This window comes from Anolis carolinensis, chromosome 5, assembly GCF_035594765.1.
Source record: "Anolis carolinensis isolate JA03-04 chromosome 5, rAnoCar3.1.pri, whole genome shotgun sequence".
In the NCBI taxonomy this organism is placed as follows: Eukaryota; Metazoa; Chordata; class Lepidosauria; order Squamata; family Dactyloidae; genus Anolis; species Anolis carolinensis.
The window spans coordinates 81,792,801-81,814,832 of record NC_085845.1 but is presented as its reverse complement, the minus strand read 5'-3'; the positions used below and the strand labels follow the sequence as shown (position 1 = coordinate 81,814,832).

Here is a 22,032-nt window from a genome sequence, read left to right as displayed (position 1 = left end):
CTTTCTGCAAACATGGAAGGGGCAGCACACTTTCCTGTTAATTATTAGCAGGGATAGATTTCTTAAATCAGATTTATATTTAAGGAATTAATTTGAAATTCTCTTGTTAGGCAGCAGGTAATGCAGCCCAATTTCTTTGTCCCTACTCATTCCTTTCCCTCCAGCATTCCAAAACTGGGCCTTTCACAATATGTATTTTTGTCGTGATCTATAATGCAAAGGATGTAATTAAAAGAAAACATTCTGGAGAGAGGCAACTAAAATTACTTGTGTGTATTAAGTAGTCAACATTCTTTGTCTGCTTTCATCATTCTTGTTTTTAAAAATCTTCACAGAATCTCAGGTCTCAGAGCTCTAACAAAGAATGATAGCTTATTTTTTATAAAACACTTTAACTGAAGAAAAAGTGGATATTTATTTTATACAGAAAATTGGAGAACAGGGCTACTGTAATTATTTTTTCAAAGTCAGTCTTATTTTTTTATTTAATTTATATCATACATTTCTTTCTTAATGAGATCCAGGGCAGCTAACAGTAAAAGACTGAAACATTTTCTCTTAGGTTGAAAACACAGGGAGGAGCTGTGTATTGCCTCTAGGGACATACAGAACACACTCACTTCGCAACTGCTGTAATTATTATAGCATCCAGATTATTTTTTCTTGGTTGCTTTCTTGAATGCTTGTCACTGGAGGACAGTTTATTTACATTTTCTCTGCATTTTCAGAGATCTTCATCCGTTTGTCCATTCCTTTTCCCAGAGTATTCTGTAAACATAATTCCATTTTGTGTTGTAATGTTTATTTACAAAGCAGGGGACTTACATGTTAATAGCATTGATGGCTAGGCAGCTTTCTCATATACATATATTAATCTATAGGCAATATATGAGTCCCTTCGGGGAGATATAAAGTCTCGGGAATATAAATAAAGTTTTATTAGGTAAAGGTAAAGGCTTTCCCCTGACGTTAAGTCCAGTCATGTCCAACTCTGGGGGTTGGTGTGCATCTCCATTGCTAAGCCGAAGAGCCAGCGTTGTCTGTAGACACCTCCAAGGCCATGCCGCCGCCATGACTGCATGGAGCGCTGTTACCTTCCCACCGAAGTGGTACCTATTGATCTACTCACATTTGCATATTTTTGAACTACTAGGTTGGCAGAAGCTGGGGCTAACAGAGGGCGTTCACTTTGCTCCCTGGATTCGGTCTGCAAATTCAGCAGCTTAGCGCTTTAATCCGCTGTGCTATCAGGGGCCAGCAGGCAACCTGAAGACCAAGTGTGTGCATGCACACACAAATAACTACCAGTCTCCAGTAGTGCTTTACTGTATAGCAGACATATATTCCCCACCTCTTGAAAGTTTATCTTTCACTTTGAGGAATCAAAGTTGGCTACAAATAGAGAAGGGTATTAAGAGTATGTTGATACTAAAAAGGGCTGGAAGAAGTCTGATGCCTGATTTTTTATGTAAAGGTATAAATCAGCAAGAACATTTATTGAATGTGACAGTTCTGGAGGGATGCAACTTGTGTTGACAATTGGAGCCTAATCAGTTGTGTGTCCTTTTTACGGTAGTATTGCCTTCCAGAGCATAATTTAAAACCCCTTTGGTAAACTGTTGAACTTTTGAGATATATACCATTTGCTTGTCTACCACTTTGCCCAAGACACAACTGTGTTAAATATTATGCTGTAGTTCATCTCCTTTTTTGTTCATTGAGCTTGGGGTCCATTGCTAGAGCTACTGAGCATAGTGGATATTGTCTGGGAGCAGGAGACTATCCCTTGACACAGACAGAAAAGTTACTAGAAAAGACTTCATGTGTGTTGTTATTTATAAGTTGACTTTGACCTATGCTAATCCTATGAATGAGAGATCCTCCAAGAGCCCCTGCAATCAACACTTCTCCTCAAATTCTAAAAAATCAGGGCTGCGACTTCCTTGATTGAGTCTGTAATATAGTCTTCCTCTTTTTCTACTGCCTCCCAGTTTTAAGTGTTATCATTGTTTTTTTCTAATGAGTCATGCTATGCCATGAAATGGCCAAAGTACAATACCATAAATCTAGTAATTTGAGTTTCTAGGAAAGGATCATACTTGACTTACTTTAGGTCCAGTTATTGGTCATTTTGGCAGCCCAACACCCCTAAATATAGATTACACATCAAGACAATACAATATTGTGGCATACCCATTTCCTTCAGAGTGATATATCATTTTTCATGGAGCCCCTGGTGGTGCAAAGGGCTAAACTCTTGTGCCAGCAGACTGCTGACTTGAAGGTTGGGTTGCTGACCTGAAGGTTAAAAATTCGAATCTGGGGAGAGTGCAGATGAGCTCCCTCTGTCAGCTCCAGCTCCTCATGTGGGGACATAAGAGAAGACTCCCACAAGGATGGTAAAACATCAAAACATCCAAACATCCCCTGGGCAATGTACTTGAAGACAGCCAATTCTCTCACACCAGAAGCGACTTGCAGTTTCTCATGTCGCTCCTGACACGAAAAGAAATCATTTTTTATTATCTGACCAACCAAAAGCTTTACTATAATCGATGAAAGTCTCATTGATTTTCCTCAGAAATTCTTTGGTGCACTCCAATATCCAATGTATGCTAGAAATGTGATCTGAAATGCCTTTGCCTTTTCTGAACCCATCTTAAATAGATTGCATTTTTCTAAACTAAACACTTACTGATAAATACACATTAATAATTTAAAAGATCTAATTCAATCACATCTACTTTAGAAGTGGGGAAATTAAGGTTTTTTTGTTTTGTTTTATTGCCATTTGGATATAAGTTAAAAGTCCAATAAAAGACTTATCAGAATAATGGTAAAAAAATGCCATGGAGAATTTAGCCAAAATCCTCTCCTCCATCCATGCTTTGAGTTTAGAAGAGAAGGAAACAGGTGCAGTAGTTTTTTTTTTTTTTAAAAAAAAACTATGTTTTTGTTTTCTAAAAGAAAAAGTCTAAACAGTAAAAATATGTCACTGTAACTGTGTCTAATGGTCAAAGTGTTAATGTGGGATTTGTGTATTGATAGTGTTTAAATGCAATTTGTGTCTTGCATGTATTGCATACTGATTGCATCATCCAGAGTGTGCTATAGTCTGGAAAGAGTTAATTGCTGAGAAGCTGTGTTGACCTTGATGTGTGGCTGGAGCTAGGGAGTGTCCAGACACAAGTGTGTGTGCACTGCTGATTGCATCAGATCTGTTCTGTTCTGAGTTGAGTTGAGTGCTGTCTGCCTAGAGTCCTGTGTTCGTCTTTTGTCTGCAAGTCTGTTTGTCTTGATTATTACTGAAGTCAGTAAAACTTTGTATATAGTTTTACCAACGTCTCTGATGTCTCTTCGTTCTGCGTTCCACTGACTCCATCCAACTACTGCTGCACTGCAAATTACTCTGACACAAAGCACAAGACATGAAATTTACTTTATACAGAAATATAGAGAGAACAGAACTCGCCATAATATAAATCAAGAGAAAAAAATGAAAAGAAATATCTGACAGTGGGAGTTCCTTTGGTTTTTCACATACAGTAGAGTCTCACTTATCCAACATACGCTTATCCAATGTTCTGGATTATCCAATGCAGTCTGCCTCCTGCTGTATCCACAGCTGTTTCTCTAGGCAGCAAGGACTGAACTTTTTACACATTTAATTTCAGACAATGTTGTTACTGTAAGTTCATTTTATGCAGTTCTGCCTTTATTTGTAGTCAATTTGTTAGTAGCCAATGTTTATGTAGTCAATGTTTTCAATACATAGTGATGTTTTGGTGCTAAATTCGTAAATACAGTAATGACTACATAATGTTACCATGTATTGAACTGCTTTTTCTGTTGATTTGTTGTAAAACATGATGTTTGGGTGCTTAATTTGTAAAATCATAACGTAATTTGACGTTTAATAGGCTTTTCCTTAATCCTTCCTTATTATCCAAAATTTTCACTTATCCAACGTTCTGCCGACCCGTTTATGTTGGATAAGTGAGATTCCACTGTACTTGAATCAGAGTAAGAAGCAGGAAGGAGGCTGGTGTGTAGGGGTGTGGGGGAGAACAAGCTTTTAGTGTTAGCCAGGAATGTATGATTGCAACATGCACGTTATACATTATCCAGGCACTGTAGTTCTTTACTTAAATTTTGAACTTTGCCCAGTGTGATAACTTTTTTGTTATGCTAATCCTGTCTTTGTAGGAAAAGCCACAGTTTAGCAGTAGAACATATAGTCTAAATTTTAAGAAGTCTTAGATCTAGTCTCTAATCATGGGGCCACTGCCAGTAAGCATAGACAAGTGTAAGCTGAATTCTGCTTCAGTTTAAGGCAACTTCCAACATTGTTTGCTCCTTTACAAAATGTGATTATTTCCGATAAAATTTTAAGCTTATCCAGGCAGCATTTCACAGTATGCTCATACTGTATTTTAGCCCTTATATAGGTTAGTATCTCCTAAAACAGACAAATAGTAAGAGCAGTGTCACAGACTCCTCTTAAAGAGCCACACGCAATAAGTAAATTTAGCAAATGTTTATTAAATGATAAGTTGAACTCAGAAACACTTAACTTCAGTGTTTCCACCAAAAGTAAACGTCTTTGCTTCAAGAAAAGGCACAAAACAGGAACAGAAAGATAACCCGGATTATCTAGTTTGATAATCTGGTTCAAATGTAACCAAAACGTTCACTGAAACAAGTGCCACGCTATGCTGTGGCACAGAGAGTCAGGGAAGCAGCAAACGCTCTTAAATAATAGGAGCAAACAATACCGTTGTCAAAAGCCAAGCCAAGTTCAAAAGCCAAAGGGTGCCAAAAACACCAAGCCAGGAGCAAACACTGTCGTCGTCAGGAAGCAGACCAGATTCAGAAGCCAAAGGGGAGCCAGAAACGCCAAGCCAGGAGCAAACACTGTCATCGTAAGGAAGCAGACCGGATTCAGGAGCCAGTGGAAGCCAGATACTCCAAACCAGAAACACCAAGTTGGAATCGCCAAGCCAGGAGCAAAACGCTGTCGTCAGGAGCCAAACTGGATTCAGGAGCCAGGAACGCCAAAGCAAGAACAAACACTGTCGTCAGGAGCCAAACTGGATTCAGGAGCCAGGAACGCCAAGCCAGAAACACCAAGTCACGAACGCCAAAGCAGGAATCAATCCGGATTCAGAACACGAAGCTGTACAGCCAGGACCCAAGGAGAACAGGCAGCGACAAAACAATTTCCCAAAAACGACACCTTGCCTTCTGCAAGGGACCTTCACTTTCAATTCCACTTTTAACTTACACCTCGGAGTCTGATGATGATGAGGCCTCCGCCCTGTCATCATTATCCACAGCTGATCTTGATCTCATATGTGAACCTCGCCCACCAGCCCTCCAATCACTCCATCTTTGTTCAAGACTTAGATCTCCCCATGTCTCTGGTGTACCAGTAGCATGCCAGTCTCCCGATGCACCCTCAGAAACTGGTGCTGCACACACATTTACTTGAGTCCAACCTGCAGCTTCTTCCATCCCACTCTCAGACCCATCATCCCCAGAAAAATCTTCAAACGTTTCATCTTCCGTGGGAACAGTAAGTATATCACAAATCTTCTTTCTTTCCCTTTCCTCATCTGACTCTTGCTCCCAAGTTGACCTCTTAGTTTCTCTACTTTCTGTTAACCCTTCATCTTCCTCCATTGAGTCCTCCTCACTAGAGAAGCCTTCAAACGTCTCCTCATCAGTAGGAGCCATAAGTATTTCCCGAATCCGCTTTACTTGCTGTTCCTCATCAAACACCTGCTCAACATTATCCCTTTTCCTCCTACTAGCAATTTTACCAGTAGTACCAGAACTGCCCCTTGGCGCAACTACAACAAGCAGACTGCTTGTACATTTAGAATGTGTGGTGTCCTCCAGGTTTTAAAATGAGTATGTTAGCACTTCAAAAAGATACATTTAGATACATTAATCCTGCAAACACAGGTCTTGAACTGAAGCAGCAACAGTGTGTTCTTATTTGATAAAGTCTAGAAAAACATGCCTCGTTTTGGCGGCAGATTCTGGACTTTTAGATAACACTTGTGGACTAACTCTGTATATTAACACTTCCTTCATTGAGAAAGCAACTTCATTATATTTTAGATTAAGTAATAGAAAATGCTGTACCTTGGAAAGAGAAGTTCTTAATCATAACTAACCTTTCTTCCCCCAGAAAGCATCAGTAGTGAAATACCTTTAAGTTAGAGGAGTCTAGTCTTTTGGGCCAGTGGGTTCAGTGGGAATTTAGAGAAAATGTCATGTGTTTTGTCACAAAGTGGCAACTATGGTGAGATGTTAGTTCACTTAATGGCTGTGGTGGTCATCAGAATTCACCTGTTTCACCAGAAAAATAAAATGCAGAATAGAAGCTGTGAACCCCAGTACCTGAATGCACATTGGAAAGAGGTGTCTTACTCCACCTTTGAACTCAGCTCTTGTTCAGGATCATTCACAGCTCTCTCAAGCCATCATTCTATACTGCCAATATGGCCCTTTCCCATCCATTCACAGACAAACAATACCTTCCTCCATCCCTCCTTGGCCCCTTAGCCTCCCAACCAGTGTTCCCAAGATAATGTGAATATTCCTTGCATCCATGATACCTGCATTCATCCCATTGCCTGCTCAGCCCCAATATGGAAAACTGGCATAGTAGAACCAATTCTGCAATGCTTATTTTCATGTATATTCAGAAGTTAGTTGACTATTTTCAGTATTTTCAGTTTTAACTAGTGCATGTAGTTTTTCGTCAGCTCATGTATATTTCTAAAAACAGATATGGTTGTGTTCCAGTGCTACAAGTTTAAAAAATCTATATGGGGTCCACTTTATGTGCTTTCAGTCTAACAACAATCTTTTGTAGACCTTCATGCCTGGTTTTCAGAAGTCTAATGCCTGGACTTGGGAGCCTTTTTAATCCTGAGTTATAACTTGGGGGATGGACTCTTTTGCTTTCACTTCACCCCAGGCAAGCCAGAAGTGTGATGATGTTACTTCTAAATTTTTCTTTGGCTACAAATTAGCTATTCCTTCATTTTTATCTTTTTAAGTTTGAGAGTTTAAGAATGCTAAACAAAACAAATTACCATGGCTTGCTGCCATTTAGTAGGCTATTATTTAGTAGGCCTTTCACGTAATTTTTTAAACTTTTTAATTTAATTGTTCAGTTCTGTCCAGTTATCCTGGAGCATTTAAAGGCCAGGGGATAAAAGGATTGGGACTTCCTGCAGCCCATGAGTTATATTTCCTGTACTCCACTATATTGAAGGAAAATAATCTTTGAACATTTATATTGTTCTTTTTATGGAAGGGAGAGCCACATCCCTTTTCATGCAAACTTACTACCCCATGTAGTTGAAATATTTTTTTAAATGACAATAATGTCTCCCTGTGCGTGGAGAGTTTGTAGATAGTATTGACATATAACCTCAGTTGTTTTAAGCTCAGAAGAGAACTTGTTGAAAAACAAAACTTCTGTTTTAAAGAAGAGCTTTCCTCAACCCTTTAAGGGCCTTCATGTCTCAAGCATAAGGGTATATATTATGTTCCAGACATGCAGCTGTAACATAATATATAAAAAGATGTCCATGTGTTTCAGGTGGACCTCTTGCATTTTTAGAGAATCCTGAGTCAAAGTAGAGATTTTCTGTAGACACAAGAAAATTTCACTCAGAGAACACGCCCCTCCCCCGAGTTTGGATCTATGATTTGGGGTAGTGCAGAGCTTATTGTCATTTGCACATTGTCAGTTATTTATTAATTTCTGCACCTGCTGGGGGTTATAGGCATGGTGATGCTTATGCTTCATAGTTCCTTGTTGGGCTGAATGAAAAACTGTGGTATTCCCTCATTGGAGATGAGGATGTAAAATTATAGGATAACCTAAAGGTTTTTGTGACATGCTCATTACAAGTTCCGTGCTAATTTTTACCTATAGTGATTTTTATTTGCATAGGATTTCCATGCTTTTAAATGTCCTGCATTCCATTAGAACCTTGGGAAAAACACAAGGCTGGATAGAGCGTATTTTATAGTTTATAGTTTCATAGTTGAGATGCACACTCCAGATCTAACAGATGTACAGTACTGGTGTGGAAGAATTATGGCCCATATGCCATAATTTAGACTTAGAAAGGTAGTAGGGGTTTTTTTTTTTTTACCTGAAAAGTGATATTAGGCTTTCTTTTTTACAGGCAGTTCCTGGATGCAAAACAGGGCAGCCCCAATCTCCCCCAAAACAAGGCAAAACTTGACCCATGGGAGGGGGGGCTTTTGAGAATAAACATATTTCAAATTGGATTTGGATGAAGGTTGTCCCTCCGAACAAGTTTAATGTAAGAAATTTATTTTTTTTCCTAATTTTCTTCTTAATGTAATTAATAACTAGTAATGTTCATGTTGCTGCAAGAAAGTCTTCAGCTATTTCACAGTTCTTGAAGACTATGTTCAGTTTGAGACTTGCAGTTCTTGGGTATTCAGTGCAAGAAATAGCATATTTGGCACAGGCAGAATTGCTGTGCAGATAATGCTATTTTGTGTAGCATTAATCTTGAACTGCAAAGATTCTTCACAGTCCAAGATTCCTCCCATCTGGGTTTCTTAAAATATAAGAAATATGTTTTTGGATCATTTTGGGGAGGGGGAGAATATTTTCAAATCTTCATCCCATCCTGTGTGTGCATGTGTGTAATAGGTAGGTATGTGGCCCCACTCCAGGTGTATTTGTCTACACCTGATTTGTACATTTTTATATTTTGTGACATTGTGGCAATATGTTTTACAGTATCTGTCAACCAGACAAAACATAGTTATGGTATTTTAACTAGAGATGTGGGAGACCACACAAAGCATTATAGAATGTTATCTTTTACTACAATAGTTCCCAATCTGTGGGCCGCATCCCAGAGGTGTGCTGCAAGAATGAAAATCCAGTCTGTGAACCTTCCTTTTTATTTATTTTATTTTATTTTTTATTTCTTCTCCTTTCCACAGACCACATTAGCTCTAGATTATTAAATATGGTTTTCTGTGGGCGAGCAGATAGTGACTACTGGATGACATATGTTCTGTAACAGAAACTAAAGCTGATGTGGTCTATCCAATGCAGTTTTCTGAATCAGCACCCCAAATAACCAAACCAAATGTAAAGTTCGCAACCCTTTTGGTACTAATGTTGGAGAGTGGTCCCTGCTCAAAGTGGTCCTGGGTTAAGTGGTCCTTGGTCAAAGTGGGCCCTGGTAAAAGAAAAAAAAAAGTTGGGAACCACTGTTTTCCATGGCCTGCAGACCTAGAGGATGTAAATTAGGCATTTATGTGCAATCACCAGGCCTGTAGCGAGGGGGGGGGGGTTAGGGGATCAAACCCCCCCCCCCCCGAAATTTTTCAAGTTATAAAAAAAATCTCGTTTACTCATGAATTTTAACTGGTTAACCAAATCTCCATGCTAAGTCTATGAGATGCAAAACATTAAGAGTCCCTCCAGGCACTATCTCAAGCAGATATTGACAGGTTTGCAGCAGGGAGGGGTATGTGCTAGGGGTTCAAACCCCCCCCCCCCCGAAATTTTCAAAACCCCTCCCGAAATTTTTTTCTGGCTACGGCCCTGGCAATCACACACAACCTGTAATGCAGCAACAGGTAAGTGGCTGCTTAATGCCACACCCATTACAGGGGGGAACTCAAATTCAGATTATTACATATGATAAGAATTTTTGTCTTGACTTGTGGCCGGAAATGTGCTCTCTTTCTCTCTCGCTCTCTTGCATGCACACGCACACACTTTGGTTTGAATGCTTCCATTTCCTTTTGTAGCAAGGCTTCAAGGAAGCTATTGGAAACAACTGTACAGACAGCCCTGTTATTAATTTTGGCAAACTCTCGTTATACAAACTAGAACAAAACTGATTTCTGAAGCTGACATAATGTAATATCTTAACAATTTCAATCTTAACCATTTTCTCACTTCTTTCTTTATTATCTGGCTATTTACTCTTGTTTAATATAGTCTGGACTTTTAAAATGGCTCAGCTTCCAGTGGTTTGGCAAGCTTCCACATGCTCCTTCCACCTGTGACAACTGCCACTCTTGCTGATTTTCTCATGGGTAGTTGGTTTTGGGGGATTTATGTAAGCAATGCCACATTCTCCCTTGTTTGCAGAGAATTTTCTTCAGCTAGGTCTCTTCACTTTTGGGAACTATCCAGACAGGGCCCAAAATGCACAAGTTCACACACTTTTACCTGAGGTTTCCAAATGACACCTCTGGTAAAAACGAATTAGTTTGAGACAAAGCAGGTAAACACTGCTTTCTCCCGGATTAATTTGATATCTGGTAAGACCCAGATCTTTGATAAGATTCATGTCTTTCCAGGTGTGGGCCTAGTGTCTCGGGTTTTTTTGGGCTCCATGAACCCGGAAAACCAAGAAAACACCACCTCCTCCCCAAAAACCTCAAAATAAGCCCATAAAAATTAAAACAATTTACCCAACTGCCATCCAAGTATTCCTATGTGCCTCCTGGCACATAGGAATAACATGCTAGGAGATTGGGGGGTGGGAGGAGGACAGTTGAGCTTCTGGGTGTCTGGATGCCCTCCCGGAAGATACAGGGAGGGCACCTAGACACCCCTCCAGGAAAACACGGGTTTTTGCGGGCGAGGGAAGGAGTGGGGACTTAAACACACACCTTTGCGGGTTTCTTAAAACTCACTTCGGCGCACGTTTAAGTGAAGTCTAGAGGTGCCCTCAGAGACACCCATTTGCCATTTGACATATACTTTCACCCAGAATCTATTTTCTACTATCATTTCCACAATTGCTTATGTACCTCTTTTTTCCTACAGATAAATCCTGTTAATATTTAATGTTCAATATGGATGCATGGATTATTTTTTTCACTCAGTAATGAATGGCCCTGAAATATGGTGACAACAGTAGCATTAATTCCGTATAGCAGGTGGTGATTTTTATCTGAAACCATTATTTAATACTAGAAACCTCTATTCAAATAATTCACTGGTTAGTTAATTTGCTGTCCATATTCTAATCTACCAAGTGACCTTTTGGTTCCAAGAATATGTTTCAATGCGACACAGGGTATTCGGAAAGCTCTCCATTTCTGTTCATTCAATTTGAGGGTGGGTATTAGTTATAACAGTAGTTCTCTCTGTATATTCCATGCTGTAATATGTCTACTAGATGGCTACTTTTCATAGTCACTATAAGTTTGAAAGCCAAAACAAGTTTCCCAGAAAGCAATTTCTGCTCATACTTATTAAACCTGTCATGTTGTCTGTGAGATGTGGCTTGGACTTCCATTATGATTTATATTATATTTTTTAATGGTTCACACATAAATAACTTAAACATATGGTTTCTTTTCCTGTATAGAAACTGGTACAAAATGTTCTGGAATGAGTCATTTTGGCATGAGTATGTTTCATATTCTTAAAGCCTGTGGCCCCTAATCAGTTCCTCATTAAGTGTTACAACAGTGTTGTGTTGCAATGTTCTTGCATCACTGGAACTTTGCCTATAGTCTCTTAAGTATTGCTGTATTGTTTCTCTAGTTTTGTTTTTTTCTTTTTCTTCTTGCATCTCACTTTTATGTTTATTTTTTGCACCAGTCTTCCCATTTTGGCTTGTTTCCAGACATGTTTCATGGTTCTGATGGACTTATAGTGCCCAAGCTGTTCTTTAAGAAATATTTTCCAGACAGATCAAATGTGTCAAGATATGGTGATATTTGTTGGTGTACATTCCACTTCATAAAAATAAAAAGTATAAATAAAAGAGTCTGTGTCACTTTACTATTCATGTGATGTCCTGTATTTTTTCCTTCTTTTTCCATACAGGAAAAGGAAAGGATACAATTATCACTAGGGATGCATTTACACTGTAGAATTAATACAGTTTGGCACCACTATAACTGCCATGGCTTAATGTAATGGAATCATGGGAGTTGTTATTTTCCAAGTTCTTTTGCCTTCTGTTCCAGAGAGTGCTAGTGCCTCTTCAAATTACAATCATTAGGATGCTATAGCATTGAGCAATGGCAGTTAAACTGGTGTCAAACTGCATTAGTTCTACAGTTCTGATGCACCCTAAGAGAACCAGGAAGGAGGGACAGCTCTGTAGTGATAAAGAGAAGCCTATTCTGTTTCATGTTGATCCACTACATTCTATAGAGGTAGAGACATAACAGGGTGCATAACTTTTAAAATCATTGTATTTATCTTGAAACAGCCTGTTAGCAGGTTCTAAGCAAGGTTAGCTATTTACCTCCACCCTCAAAACCTAAGTGAAACAGATTATCTTCCAGTTGAAAAGGCATCAGCTTGCTTGATGGCAAACTAATATCAGAAGCAATGGGAAACCTGTTCTGAACAAATCTTGCCCAGAAAACCTTGTGAAATTCTCAGTGTTTCCACAGGTCGGAAACAACAGCAGCAAATCATGGGAAGATTGTGGGCCAAAGGTGTACAGTTTTGCTTGTTGACGAGGTACACATAGGGATTGCTTCCTGGGAAAGAAATGAAAATCCTTCAGTTGTTATGTTTATGTTTATTTATACCCTGCCTTCTCTCCACAAAGGAGACTCATGATATTGCTGAGTTTTATGTGTCTAATGGTAGAAACAAATCTCAGAATTTTAAGAGCAGTCATGGATATGGCACAACCAGGGGTCTCACTTCTTCGTCCTTTAAATTAAAGAAACCTTATATAGTCTCTTGAGATGTCACCACAGAGAATTGAAAGATGTGTTTGCTTTTTCCATTCATTTGATGTCCTGTTCGTACGCACACAAAAATAGTTTTCATTGATGTAATTGAAGCAGCACTTGTAGGTTCAAAACACCAGCACTTTTAGATTACCAGGAAGAATGACTGAACTCCAATCTTAATACAATTTTGGGGGGAATTAGACAGATTGATAGAAGATAAAGGTATGAGCAGATGCTATTTGTGATAGCTCTGTATTATTTCTAGTATCAGAGGCAGTATGCCTTTGTGTAGCTGTTGCTGGTGAAAACTTAAGTTTATGTCCTTGTGAGTTTCTCATAGATATCTGGCTAACTACAGGCAGTCCCCAATTTACAAACACGATAGATTCTGTAGGCTTGTTCTTGTTGAATTTATACGTAAGTTGGAACAGTTACATTTTTAAGTATCTCTCTGTCTTTCTCTCTCTCTCTCTCACTCTCTCTCTATATATATACACACACACACACACACACATATACATACACACACACACACACACACACACATATTATACACACACATGCATGCTTTGAGTAGCATAGGAAAGGGTTAACATCCCTGTACTATTTGTTTTGCTGTCTGTGCCCCTTTTCAAAAGATTTCACCTCACTTTCTGTCCCCGTGATGATTGGATTTTGAAGAAATTGGCTTATTGTGGAAGCAAGGATTGGTGATGCAGCTGGAGACCCCTTTTCCCCATGATCACTCTTCCTGCAATGGATTTCCCTTCCTAGAGATAGATTTCTCTCACTTCCTGTTGTCTCACCCCAGTTTGTAACTATGAGTTGTCCGTAAGTTGGATGTTTGTAACTCAGGGACTGCCTGTATTATGGAAATGAAACTATGGACTAGATACACTATTGTCTAATCCAGCATTACTCTTAATAATCTTCAATATGGTTTGTCAAAAAAATCATATGAAATTGCTTAAGTCATCCTTTCCCAACCTAGTGTCCTTGAGATATAGTTATAATGTCCAACATTCTTGACTAGCACTGCTATCTGTCACAGCCCAAGAAAGGTTGGATCTAGCTAACCTGTGCTTGATTAACCAGTAGATATAAATGAATTGTAAGGTATGTGAGAAAGTTACTCTTGACTTTTTAAGGTGAACTTATACATATTATAAGCATTTAAAAGTTTTACTGGTGATATTTGTAGCAACATTTTATCTTTGAATCCATTAACACACTTGAATTTCTTTCTAAAGCTGCCAGGCAGCCAAGAGATTTATTTTGGATGTTCTTCTTGCTTTAGTTCAGACTGATGGTTGTGAGAATTTCTGATAAATTCTGGTCCACTAAAAATAGAACAATTTAAAATGACCATGGAAGGTGAGATCTAGGTCGCAAATACTAGAACCCAAACCACGGAAGCCGGATCCTTTAAGCGGAGAGCATCACCGCTGTTTGGCCAGTTTGAAAGTCCATGTGCTTGGTGAGTGAAAAAACCAATATTCCCAAAATCTCACCAAGTTGAAGAAGAATCACTGAAGTAATTTATTCAATCAGCTTATTGTGATGCCAGCTCGCAATAAGTCACCAAAGAAAGCTGAGATACATTATATTGAAAAATAGGCATTTTAATACAGTGCACATTCAAATTTCCCGCTCCTGCCCAACTGTACTGGCTCCACCATGATTGGTTGAGCCCTGATGACATCAGAAGAGGTTCCTGGCAGAGTTCTGCCCCTGCCGGCCAATGGGAGAGCATTTCCCAATCTTGATGTAGATTTCCTTCTGTCCAATGGCTGGAATGGGGCTGGCGGTCTAGGGAACAAAGGTGCTGAAAATGGTTCTTGATTGTACAGGGTCTTTGAAAAAGAACTCCCTAGTTTAAAGTATAAATACATTAAAACTAGGGGGCTATTTTTCAAACACCCTATATTATGTGGCCCCAGCATGGGGCAGACAATAGAACTTTTGTGCTCCCAGGAAACTTTTATTGTGACAGAGATGGCAATCTATGTGAGTCCAGTTCCTCTGGCACTATTGTCCATTGAGCCCAAAAGCACAAAAATATTGTCCAACCTGAAAGGATTAAATAGTCAATCGCTGGGAAAACGGGAAAGGGGAAATTTCATTGTTGAAGAGTGGGACATGGCTTTCTCATCTTTGGGAACTGCCACACCAGGTGGTGAATGGTTTTTGTATGTCCAAATAGCTGTACAAAAGACAGGATCCCATTGCCTTAGGATCCTGTTGTCCTCTGTGTTGATGGAGTCATGAGTTGCAAGTACTGGGTCTAGTTTGATTCAAATGGAGTCCAGGAAGACTTGTTTCACCAGGACAGAAAAATGTAGGCAAAAAGGTCACCACAGAGTTGGGTCAGTGACGAGGCTTCTCCAATATTTTGTTTGAGGAGATAAATCAGTGGTTTCCAAACTTATTTGGCCTACTGCTCCCTTTCTAGAAAAAATATGACTCAGCGCCCCCTGAAAAGGGGGGCATGGCTTAGAGGGGTGGGCGTGGCTCCTGCTCAAGAGAGCAGGCTGAGCTTCTCCCCAGTCCAAGATGCAGGGCGGGGAGGGGGAGGGGGAGGTGGGCAGGGCCACCAATGGGTGGCCAGGACTAAGATGGGCAGAGTTATGAGCTCTGAGGGAGGGCTGACCTACTATTTCTGTCCTGCGGTGCTTGCCAGGACACGGGGTGGGGCTAGAGGAGGGGGCGAGGCCTCCTCCCAAGTGCCTGACGGGGCTGAACCTCTCTACCCCGCCCCCGTGTTCTAATAGGCACCTCAGGGGAGGTATACAGAGGCTCAGTCCTGTCTCACGCTCTTTGGAAGAGGCCCCGCCCCTACCCCTAGCCTCGCACTTTAGTCCTAAAAGGCCTCTCAGGAGAGGTATAGAGGCTCAGCCCTGTCACAGGCTCTTGAAAGGAGGCCCCGGCCCCTTCCCTAACTCTGCCCTCTGTGTCCCAACAAGCACCTCAGGAGAGGTATAGAAAATTCTCAGCCCTGTCTCGGGCTCTTGGGAAGAAGCCACACCCACTCCTCTAGCTCCGCCCCCTGTGTGTCCTAACAGGCGCCTCAGGGGCTCAGCCCTGTCTCCGGCACTTGGGAAGAGGCCCCGCCCCTCCTCTGGCCCCACCCCATGTCCTAATAGGTGCCATCACTACCCCCCTGGATCACTCCAGCGCCCACCGGAGGGCGGTAGCACCCACTTTGGGAATCACTGAGATAAATAATAAAAGATTAAACATATACACACAAAAGTAGCCTGTGGTTATGGGGACCCATTCATCTAGAGACCTGAACCCCATAGGAAGTGGGGCACATGCATGTGGGGCACATGGGGACTCAAGGGGATTTGATCCCACCCTGGGCATCCCATGGGGAAGAAAAAAGGTGAAATAGAAGGAGAAAAGGCAGGATAAACATACACATGAGGGACCCGTAGGTAGACTGAGACCCACAGGAGGGGGCAACAAATGCAAGGGATTTGTGGATATTGAAGGAAACCTATCCACAGAGGTTGGGACAGACACGGATTATGTGAGTCTTCTGAGACCCATTGTGAAGGAGGAAGAAGAAGGGGAATTTTTTGGCTACCAAGGGAATTTTAGGTTTCGGTATCCATGGAGGATGGACTGGCCACGGCTTATAGAATTGTAGTTAGGTTGCCTTCACTGGGATTATGGTGAATGGAAAGAAAGGCTCAGAAAGGCAGAAGTGCCAGTTAATGTCTGAGGGGTCCTGGGCGAACCAAGGACCATAGAGCAGTTGGCTTTCTTTATCTGTGGTGACAGAAAGTGCAATTCTTGGGTTTCTGGGTTAGTGGGTGAGAGGTCAGTTCATTTGAAGACAAGCTGCAATGGAAGGAAAAGCAGTGGGGAAAAGTATGGCGATCCTGGTACTGCAGGGTCCCAGGGAGAACTGAAAGCGGGGGGGGGGGGGGGGGGGCTTTGAATGAGCCACTTCCTGGAGTTCCAGCAGCCTGTTGTTCCATGTGGCCCGGGCTGTCAGGTAGACTGAGACCCACAGGAGGGGGCAACAAATGCAAGGGATTTGTGGATATTGAAGGAAACCTATCCACAGAGGTTGGGACAGACACGGATTATGTGAGTCTTCTGAGACCCATTGTGAAGGAGGAAGAAGAAGGGGAATTTTTTGGCTACCAAGGGAATTTTAGGTTTCGGTATCCATGGAGGATGGACTGGCCACGGCTTATAGAATTGTAGTTAGGTTGCCTTCACTGGGATTATGGTGAATGGAAAGAAAGGCTCAGAAAGGCAGAAGTGCCAGTTAATGTCTGAGGGGTCCTGGGCGAACCAAGGACCATAGAGCAGTTGGCTTTCTTTATCTGTGGTGACAGAAAGTGCAATTCTTGGGTTTCTGGGTTAGTGGGTGAGAGGTCAGTTCATTTGAAGACAAGCTGCAATGGAAGGAAAAGCAGTGGGGAAAAGTATGGCGATCCTGGTACTGCAGGGTCCCAGGGAGAACTGAAAGCGGGGGGGGGGGGGGGGGCTTTGAATGAGCCACTTCCTGGAGTTCCAGCAGCCTGTTGTTCCATGTGGCCCGGGCTGTCATTGATTGAATCTGGAATGCAGAAGTAAGTTGAAAGAGACACAGGAGGCAAAAGGAAGAGCCAAGAGGCGATCAGAGAAGGGTAACCCTTTTATTAGGGGTTTGAAACAATAGAGTGTGCTGATAGCTGCTGCTGGGTGCCTCCACATCTTCAAGCATTGGAATCCATTCATTTGTGAAAATTCAAAGCCATGTTAACCTGCGGAACATTCCACTGAGGTATCAAGTTAATTAATTTAATATTTTGGACTGGGGGGTGGGGTCGGTAACACACTTTTCCTATATTTTCCCACCTGTAGGCTCAGGCCTGGTTACCTGTAATAACATATAATCTTCTCATGGCATAGTTTAAGAAAAGGTTGCTGAGAGGAGCTGTAATCTTGAGGGGATGATATATTCAAGGAAGAGAAGGATTCTGCTTACTCCTTTCCCTTATCCCCCTGCACAAATGTGTGTAAAACCCAGCCACTTCTTGGTTGATAAAAAACCCAAAGCATGCTTGTCTTGGTTCTATAATGTATTTGGAGCAGAGAGTTCTTTCCAGTAGAGATGAGAAAAACAAGTTCTCCAAAACTGCTCCTTCTCTGGTTTATACATCCATATGTCATCGTTCATCTAATAAAGCTGTTCGTTATTATAGGAAAGATATGCTCTTTTTAACCTATATTTCTAAAAGGAAATTTTGATGGTGTCCTTCAACAAAAACATTCTGAGATGCATATAATGCAACAGTTCAATTTAAAGTTGTATAATGTTATGGACAGTTGAATATAGTGTACATATATTATACTGCAGTGACCAAGAAATTTGGCAATCCTAGAATGAAAACCTTCTGTAGTCATAGTATTACAAAGTTTGAAGGGGCATAGGAAATTATTTAAAGCAATTTCCTTCTCAATTTAGGAAAGAAGAGCAAAATAAAGCCAGAAATGCCAAAGTGTTATTTTATGAGTCCACTATAATAAAAAAACAGAAACGGCTTTAAACTACTCATTGTTCATTTCCCAAAGATCTTTGTCTCTTTCTTAACCATTTAGTGTTATTACTAATACAGAAGAAAGTAATCTGTGTTCATATAGTGTGTTTCCTAATATCTCAGATGATAATTATTTTTAAATGACTAGTCTGTTGCAGACTATTTGTTCATGTTTATTCAGTGTCACAACTGGTTAAATACTGTAAGTATTTATATATGTAAGTAATATATGTAATATATGTAAGCTTTGGTAGGGAGGCTTTAATCATATTTTCAGGTATTAAAAAGGCAGTTTATAATACATTATTATTATCAACTTTTAATTTCAATATATCTGAAACTGGGTCTATACTCACATTTGGAAAAATGCAGTTTAAAAACTGTGAAACAAGTAGCATTTCAGAGAGAAAAGCGTCAAGTTCAACTTTATGCCTTCAGTGCAGTTGTTTTTTTTAAAAAATAATAGCAAGTTTTTAAAACCTAGATGGACATTCAGAAATGTGAGTCACCTACCTGCTAATTGGTGCAATCCATTCTGTAGTAGAGTTCCATCACTTCATTATTCTGTATAAAATCCAGAGGTGTGTTGCATACCAAAATTCCCTTTGAAGAGTCCATCGTCTCTAGCCAAATTTATTTTCAATTATACAAAAGGCAGCATTAGTTTTAAAGTGCTTTTGTGAATTAGATTGTGGATCACCCTAGGATTTCAAATCTATTTAGGCACATGCATGTTAGTGCCAGTAAAATGCATTGCTGATAACTCTCAGTTCTGTTTCATGTGATGCTGTGAACATACTGGGCCTATTTGGGGGTTTTGTAATGAGGTTATGTGGACCAATAAACTGAGACTAACACAGGGAAGATACTTTATGATAGGTGGTTCTCATGAATGCAGAATGGGTAAGCAGCCTGTCCTATACAAGGCTGCACTCCCCCTGGAAAAAAAGATATACAGTTTGAGGCCTTCTTGGCCAGGAGTATATTTTAACACTTTCATCTGGTTCACCGGCTATTCTGGATAAGGATAATGTACTGCAGTAGTTTGTTTACTGGCAACCTTTTCCTTTAATTATTGTAATGCATGGATAGGAAAAGTACAGCCCCTCCCTAGTTTTTAAAAATCAGTGTGATTCTTACTTAGAAATTGCACAAAAAGTTGTGAAATCATACCCACTCATGCCCTAAAACCCATTACCATCTGAACTACTTTCATTTTCACTTTGAACTAAATGGCAACTTGAAATGATGCAAGTGTGGGAAGTATACAAATAGGAATGGAAGTATTTTGGCATATTTTAAGGTGCTTTAGCTTGGAGGAGATTGGGGGAATTGGACCAATCTCTGCATTGTTAAATCCTGCCAAGCACTAGGACTGCCTTTGAAGACAGCTCAAAATCAGTCAGTTCAGAATGCAATGGTCAGAATTGTATTGAGTGTAGTTTAGTTAAGTTACACCTGTTCTAAAAGAACCACAGTAGCTTTCTAGTCATGTCTGATCACAATCTAAGATGGTGTTGCTAACTTTTTAAATGACTTGAGACTCAAGTATTTAGAGCAACCCATCTTCTTGTATCAACCTAGCTGTGTCTTTAAAATCTTCAAAGGAGGCCATGTGCGTCACACACATTAAATGACAACAAGGGAAACCCCTTCTCTGTTATAATGTCTCAATTGTGGGAGAGGGATATTCCATTAAAGAGTAACTGGCACCAACATCATCCCCAAATGTATTTGTTTATCCATGTATTTTAAGCTGGTTTATAACATCAGTTGGTATAGGTATCTGTTTTATGTATTTTTTCTTTTTGAGATTTTTTGTGATTTTATTAATGTTTTAATAGTATAGTATGCTTTATTACATTTTAAAAACTATAACATGTATCGTGTATATATATGGGAAGAAAAGCGGTATATAAATTAAATAAATAAATAGGAATGGGCATATGCATTAAATACTATGTTACTATATAACTCCATGTGGTTTAAATATTAAACACATTTATCTTTTATTAACAGGAACCTTTTGGACAGAGACACTTTTTCAAAATCTGATCCCAGTAAGTACTAAATTAAAATGTTTCTGTATTTAAATTAAATATAAAAATACCAACTTACTATCACATGTAATAATAAATCATGTTGTGTTTTTTTTCTGAAATGTGGCTTGTTCTATTGTGCAAAGCTGCCATTGCTACTCAATCATGATGTGTTACCAATTACAAGCCACACCCCGAGCCCATGATTGGTTGAGAATTACAAACTCTTAACTTGTTTAAATCATGGCCTGTCATGATTTAGGATTCTATATCTGTGGCTTGTTTATGCTAGCATTTCCCACACCGACATATAGATAAACAGAGTGGTAAATAAACAAATCAGAAACTAAATTTGAAAGACAAATTTGTTTGTCTGCTATTCCATTTGTGCTTAACATGGTTAATACAAGCAATTCCTTAATGAGATGTTCAGACATCCTATTTTACTTTTACTATTAATTCCATCGCAATTCACAAAAGCTTTCTTTTAGGTTAATCTGAATTCTGGAAGGGGCAGGGTGGAAGGTTCATAATCTAGTGTAAGGAGGTCTATACTTGTTAATAACTATGTCAATTTATTAAACTCCAGAAAGTTGTTTTCACCTTCTTACTTGTAAGATGAGCTGGAAAGCATACATTTCATTCCTCATTAGCCTCTGAATTACAATTATTTTATTCCAAGCCTGAAACCAGGGTAGGCAAAGTGATGCTCTATAAATTTTGTTGAACTACAACTTTCATTGTTCCTCATTGTTAGAAATGGTTGTTGAGTTTGCTTGGAGCTAGACTCTAGCAATCTCAACAATCACACTTCCCTCAAAACCAAAGTAAGATTAGAACCATGGGTTTTTGAAACTCAAATCCTCTAATCAGTGCCCTCCCTCTTCTCAGTGCATTTCTGTACAGTTGTGTCTGGGAAAGCTTCCAGGTGCTGTAAAGTTAAAACTTGCCAACTGAAATCCCAAATTGTAATCCAATGAAGGTGTTTTATCTTTGTTGGAAGCTAAATCCCATTGAAACTGCATTTTAAGAATCCTTGAGAAATTCAGTATTCTCTGCTTAAGAAAGGACAGGTTATCTTTATATGAGCTTATGAGCCACAAACTTAGTTTAAATATAATCAAATGATAGAACGTAAATATCTAGTGGGAGCATGTGTAGCCATCAAGCATGGTGGTTGTCTAAAAGAGATGCTGGGCTCAACCTCAATGATCTTTGCTCATTAAGAGCAAGAATAATTATTGCTTATACATTTTTAAATAATGTGCAGCTTTGGGGATATTCCAATCCCCAAGGAGCCTAACAAAACTGCAGGAAGAGTACAACTGCTTGTCTCAGGCTAATATAAGGCAGAAAAATTGGCCATGGCAGCTTGTGCATAAAAATAAGGACAAACAGGCTAATCACAGTTCACCCAGACCTATCTAATAGGCAGTCTTGTTCCATGAAGCTGAAAGCAGAAGACAACTGTATTACCCAAATGTATCAACTCCACACTGACAGATTCTCTATATTGCCAACTTTGGAGCTTAACTTGTCACTGATCCCACCCACTGTCCTGACAATAGTTATTTTGATTCAGAGTGCTCCTGCTATCTAACATCATTTTTTGAAAACTTAATTTCCTATGGTTGCAAACAGTTTACTTAAAATTGGACTTTACAATTATGAGTTGCTTTATATTTTCTTGATCTAACTGCCATATCATT

The 22,032-nt window shown here is 39.8% G+C and overlaps 1 protein-coding gene across 3 annotated transcripts in view; it reads left to right on the top strand.

Annotated features, from left to right (window-relative positions):
* The window catches only part of cpne8 (copine 8), an 80,354-nt gene that overhangs the window by 5,328 nt on the left and 52,994 nt on the right, over nucleotides 1–22,032 (top strand). The window contains exons 1-2 of one of the 3 annotated variants that reach the window (XM_062981686.1): nucleotides 3,858–5,575; nucleotides 20,304–20,344. In XM_062981686.1, the coding sequence (XP_062837756.1) occupies nucleotides 5,437–5,575; nucleotides 20,304–20,344 (180 nt within the window). In that variant the 5' untranslated portion in view covers nucleotides 3,858–5,436. Of the gene's footprint in view, nucleotides 1–3,857; nucleotides 5,576–20,303; nucleotides 20,345–22,032 lie in introns of those variants that run through there. The other 2 variants (XM_016994015.2, XM_003221464.4) reach the window with 2 other exon arrangements.